Here is a 6,000-nt window from a genome sequence, read left to right as displayed (position 1 = left end):
AAGATGTTGTGAAACTTGAAAGGGTTCAGAAAAGATTTACAAGGATGTTGCCAGGGTTGGAGAATTTAAGCTATAGGGAGAGGCTGAACAGGCTGGGGCTGTTTTCCCTGGAGCGTCGGAAGCTGAGGGGTGACTTTATAGAGGTTTACAAAATTATGAGGGTAATGGATAGGGTAAATAGGCAAAGTCTTTTCCCTGGGGTTGGAGTGTCCAGAACTAGAGGGCATAGGTTTAGGGTGAGAGGGGAAAGACATAAAAGAGACCTGTGGGACAACCTTTTCACACAGAGGGTGGTATGTGTATGGAATGAGATGCCAGAGGAAGTGATGGAGGCTGGTACAATTGCAACATTTAAGAGGCATTTGGATGGGTATATGAATAGGAAGGGTTTGGGGGAATGTGGGCCAGGTGCTGGCAGGTGGGTCTAGATTGGTTTGGGATATCTGATCGGCATGGATGGGTTGGACTGAAGGGTATGTTTCCATGCTGTACATCTCTATGACTCTGTGGTGAATCAGCTGATTATTATTACATCATGCCTGCTTCCCACTTCATTTCTAAGTCAATAATGCAATGTAAATCGATCTATTGATTCAATGCAAAACTGGTTTCCATTATTGGCTATGAATCATTCAATTCAGCTAGTTGCTTTACTACAGTCTAACAATCACCACATGCTCTATTAGGTAACACAGTTGTCAGCTGAAATAGAAAACAGAAGATGCATGAATCACACAGCAGGCCAGCTAAAGACAAAAAGTTTCAAATGTGCATGTCAGAACCTCCAACGGAACTGAAAATGTTATTCCTAGTATATTAGATCTATTTTAGAACATGAGATTCCATGGATGTGTGAGAAAAGACAAGATATTTAGAATCTTAGATGTACAGCATGGAAACAGACCATTCAGTGCAACTTGTCCATGTGACTAGATACCCTAAATTAACTTAGTCCCATTTGCCAGCACATATTCTTCAAAGCTCTTCCTATTCATATACCCATCCAGATGCCTTTTAAATGTGGTAATTGTACCAGCCTCCACCACTTCCTCTGGCAGCTCATTCCATACACGCACCACCTTCTGCGTGAAAAAATTGCCTCTTAGGTCTTTTTAAATCTTTCCCCCCTCTCACCCTAAACATATGCCCTCTAGTTCTGGACTCTCCCACCCCAGGGAAAATATCTTGTCTATTTATCCTATCCATGCCCATCATGATTTTATAAACCTCTATAAGGTCACCCTTCAGCATCCAATGCTCCAAGAAAAATAGCCCAGCTTATTCTGCCTCTCCCTATAGCTCAACCCTCCAACCCTGGCTTCTTCTAGTTTTTTTAAAACTTTTTTTTCACTGTCATTTGGACCTACACAATTGAGCTCCAATTGTGTAGGTCCAAAGTATTTTGAGAGCCAATACTTCACCCTTCACTTGCCCATTGTAACAAAACACTATTACAAAACAAAGAGTAAATGACCAAACAGCTCTTCATCCCCTGTCTTCTGTAAACCATCAGAAAAACCATCAAAAACAGACATGTACAAATCATTACGTGGAAAGAGCCTGAATTAAGGAATAGCCTGAAATAAGGAATTTTCACACCTGCGTGTTTAGTCTGTGACATTGCTTGAAATTTCTGTCATTGGTAATACCAACCCCAATAGTATAAGCTCAGGAAGGATCACTCGACCCAAAATGTTAACTGGTTTCTTTCCACAGGTGCTGCCAGACCTGCTGAGCTTTTCCAGCAATCTCTATTTTTGCTTCCAACAGTGTAAGCACCATACCCATCTATCGAACAGCACAATAAATCATTTTTTGGAAATTAATGATCTAATATTGTAATGTCAATGAGGAATTTTTTTAAAAATGTTTAATTGAGGAGCACTACATTAATAATGAGGAATGTACTTATTATAAAGGAGTTTTATATATATCCTGTTATTCATGATCTTACAGGTGAAGAATGCAGTCCAGAATAACCTGATCCCATCGTTACCTCGATCTCCGACCTGTGTGGAAACATTGCGAGTTTACATTATAATACCAGAACTCATTGCTGTCCTGGGAGAGTCAAGGGACTCAGCAACGCTGCTTGAATCTTTAAGCAGATCCATTCTCTCACTTGAAGACAGTTATTTTAAAATTCTTGGTGAGTTTTAATATTTAAACATAATTGAAAACACAGCTGGTCATAATTAAAGGAAAATAATTCAAAAATAACATGTTCTTCTACAGTTCCTCTACGACAGTGTGTTATGGACCAGGCCAGACCCCCTCAAAACATTTCAAGGAAGTGGCCCAGACCCTAACTTTGCTGATTGTTTTAAGCAGGTGTAATGTGGTTATTCCAGGAGGGATGCAGTTGGTTAAACCACTTAGTTGATTACTGAATGAAACACAAACAAGAGAACAGAATACCAAATAACTTAACCTATCCAGAAACCAACAGATTATCCCAATTTACTGATGCTTTTCCAAACACTTGCAACAATCCCCATAAACATCCCTCGACACAAAAGGTAGAATCAAACATGCGGTCTTGCAGGAGAGAAGTCAAAGAGAGAGGATCAGCATAGACCTGCTTCTTTGGATCTAGCAGCTTCAAACTGCCTGACTGCTTTCAGTAAATAGCCAGATGGTCAAAAACCAAATCAAACCAGAGAAAAGCTGAGCTGGGAGAACTGGCCACTCTCCCCTTTCATTGTATTTAAACCTAAAAGCCTTTTGCCTGAGGCAGTATCTATTAGCTGTAATTAAATTGGCCCTAAAAGCCTTTGGCTCGGACTTTTCGGAATCTGTACTTTTTAGACTTTTCTGAAAAAAAAGCCAATGATACCATAACATTTAATGTAGGAGCAGCATCATCGCAGTAGCTCCAAAGAAACACAATTGGTTGTAAAGTGTTTGAAGATATTTGGAGCTGGTAAACCGTGCAATGTAAATGCAGTATCTTGGATGACAATGATTGGACAGGATGCTGAGGCAGTAATACATCTCCTGGTCAGAGATTCTACATTAAGATGATCTCCATTGAAGATCAAACAGCTGATCCAGAGCTCCCTGGAGGAAAGTATCAGCAAATTAGCATGACTGTTAGAAGGATGGCACCCACTGTTCTATCTCTAAAGCTCATCATCCTGTTCATTATGATCAGTGACCAAGTAGGAGGCTGTGTTTTATTTTACATGAATATTTCCGTGCTGTTTCTTGACAGAACGTTGGTGGTGTACGATGCCTTATTATTTCTTCTTGCGCCTTGTGAGGATGTATCAGAAAGAATCACATCGCCTTCTTCAACTCACAATGACAGGTGCCTCACAATGCAATCCCCAACTACACAATTCACTAAAAATCTTACAAACACTCTACCAGGTCAGTGCAAATTTCAGTTTTTTCTGGTTACTCCTCCACTTTTAGCGGGCCTGTTCCCTTTCTCTGGGACTCACCTCTTTGCCATGTACCATCGAAACTTCAGAGTCCTGAGAACCTTCCTGTACAATTACTTTTGTTAATTTTTCACCTCTATTGTGAAACAGGGTGGGCTGTTTTAACTTGGAGGATAGTGAATCTGCGGAATTCTTTACCACCTGAGGGCTGTCGAGACCGGGTCATTAAACGTATTCATGGCTGAGATAGACAGTGAGGGAATCAAGAGGTCTGGTGGGAAAAGTCAGGAAAGTGGAGTTGAAGATCATCAGGTCATCCATGATCTCATCGAATGAAGGGTTAAATGTTCTACTTCTGCTCCTGTGTCTTATGGTGTTCTATGTAAAGTGTCCTTTTTCAAATCTAACTATGGCTGTTGACATTAATAGCATTACTACTGTTGATTTCCCACCCCCATCAACATTTTGGGGTTACCATCGACCAACAGCTGAAGTGGACCAGCTGTGTAAATATTGTGATCACAAGAATAGGTGAAAGGCTGGAAATTCACCTCTTGATTCTTCAAAGCCTGCTCACTCATCTACAAAGCACAAATTAGGAGTGTGATGCAATACACTCCACTTGCCTAGATGAATGCAGCTCCAACAAAACTCAAGAAGTTCGACACCGTCCAGGGCAGAGCAGCCCACTCAACTGACACCCTATCCAACATCTTCAAGACCCTCTCCCTCCACTATCAATATAGTGGCAAAAGTGTGTACCATGGAGGAGATGCACTGCAACAATACACCGATTCTCCTTCAAACATTCCAAACATTTGACCTCTACCATCTAGAAGGAAAAGGGTGCAGACACGTGGAAGTACCACCACTTGAAAGTTCTGCTACAAGCTGCACATCATCTTGACCTGAAACTATATCACTATTTCTGCATTGTTCCTTCAAAGTCCCAGAACTCCCTCCCTCACAGCAGTGTGGGTGTACCTTTGCCACACAGAATAGACCATCATCTTCCCTCTGACAATTAGAGATGGGAAACAAATGCAACTCACATCATGTGAATGAATTGTAATGTAAATGTGGAAATAAACCAAAATTGTTGTATGTGGAATGCTACAGTCAGGATTGAGAAATGTAGAACCTGCGAGAATAACGTATGAATTTGCCTATTGGTTACATGATACAATCAAGACAGGCTTGATAACTAGTTGTAGACAAGCAGGAGGCTGGAAGAACACAACAAGCCAGGCAGCATCAGGAGGTGGAGAATTCAATGTTTTGGGTATAATCCTTTGGGAATGGAAGTGGGGATAGGGGGAACTGCAGATAAAGGAGAGGGTTTTGGGTGGGAAGAGGGATGGAGTGGTGAGGTAGTGATGGTGAATACAGGTGGTGGGTAAGACCTGATTGGCAGGGAGGAATGAATCCGGTTGGTAGCTGGAAGGAGGGGTTGTTAGAAGGGAGGAGGCGGGGCTGGAAAGGGAGTCGGGGGATGGGTGAGAAGGTTATTGGAAATTGGAGAACTCCATGATGAACCTTCTGGGCTGTAGGCTGCCCAGGCGGAAGATAAGGTGTTGTTCCTCCAATTCACAGTCTGATTCACTATGGCAACGGGGGACACCCAGAATGGACATGTCGGAGAGGGAATGGAAAGGGGAATTGTAATGAATGGTGACTGGGACATCAGGCTAGCCCTTACGGCTCAGCGAAGCGTTCCTTAAATTTACATTTGGTCTCATTGATGTGGCGAAGACTTTTTTATCTGAAGCTCCCCCTATCCCCACCCCCAATCCTGAAGGTTTATACCCAAAACGTCAACTTCTCCACCTCCCAATGCTGCCTGGCTCACTGTGTTCTTCCAGCCTCCTGCTGGGTTTGGATTCCAGCATCTACAGTTTTTTTTGTTTCTGATAACTAATTATGGCAAACAGCGCCCATTGATTCCTCTAATGATACAATAGAAAAAAATCCCCGGAGTTAAAGGACTTGTACAACTGTAGGTCCAAATAGGTAGAATTTAGTGGCCACTTCCTTGGTGAGTTTGGTAGGCGGGTGTGTGTGTGAAGGACAGGGGCATATCTACCCACCCAGACAAAAGTTAAGGCTCTTAACAAGCAGTTAATGCCCACTGATGACCTTTATCCACCACCACTGGTATTCACCTAACAATGCATCGATGATTTGATTTGCAAGAAGACAGAAAGCAAACTTTGGTTTGTTTGCTCACCCCCTCCTGATGTGGGGGCAGTTGGTTACTTCTCTTTTCTCCGCGTTGACGTGAGGAAAGGGAATTCCACTGAGAGTGAGCACCTGTCTTTTCTGTCGATCCTTCCTTCCCATTTCCATTGCGCGACTTCCATCTGCCACCGTTCACCTGCACCTGAATCCATGGTGATCCTGGTCATTGGGTGGGTGTGGTAACAGCAGCAGTCACTGGTTTGCCAGTGGTATCACCCTAAACACAATCAGCTGGCCACCTCTGATTGACCAGCCACTCTTGTTGGGCTGACTGTCCTCTCCCAGGGTGTTTGATCTCAGGAAAGGGCCATCATTGACTGGTTCAGTGACTAAAAACACAATACCGGAGTCTCACCAGCTCCCAGCCAGCAGGAGG

At 42.9% G+C, this 6,000-nt stretch overlaps 1 protein-coding gene across 14 annotated transcripts in view; it reads left to right on the top strand.

The window, feature by feature from the left end:
- Nucleotides 1-6,000, top strand: part of LOC122539483 (probable E3 ubiquitin-protein ligase HERC3) — a 47,269-nt gene that overhangs the window by 25,839 nt on the left and 15,430 nt on the right. For all 14 annotated transcript variants that reach the window (XM_043674368.1, XM_043674364.1, XM_043674365.1 and 11 more), the window contains exons 12-13: nucleotides 1,957-2,149; nucleotides 3,215-3,372. In XM_043674368.1, the coding sequence (XP_043530303.1) occupies nucleotides 1,957-2,149; nucleotides 3,215-3,372 (351 nt within the window). The remainder of the gene's footprint in view (nucleotides 1-1,956; nucleotides 2,150-3,214; nucleotides 3,373-6,000) is intronic.

Source organism: Chiloscyllium plagiosum, chromosome 32 (genome assembly GCF_004010195.1).
Source record: "Chiloscyllium plagiosum isolate BGI_BamShark_2017 chromosome 32, ASM401019v2, whole genome shotgun sequence".
Lineage (NCBI taxonomy): Eukaryota > Metazoa > Chordata > Chondrichthyes > Orectolobiformes > Hemiscylliidae > Chiloscyllium > Chiloscyllium plagiosum.
The sequence above is the reverse complement of the archived record's forward strand: the minus strand, read 5'-3'. Positions and strand labels throughout refer to the sequence as shown.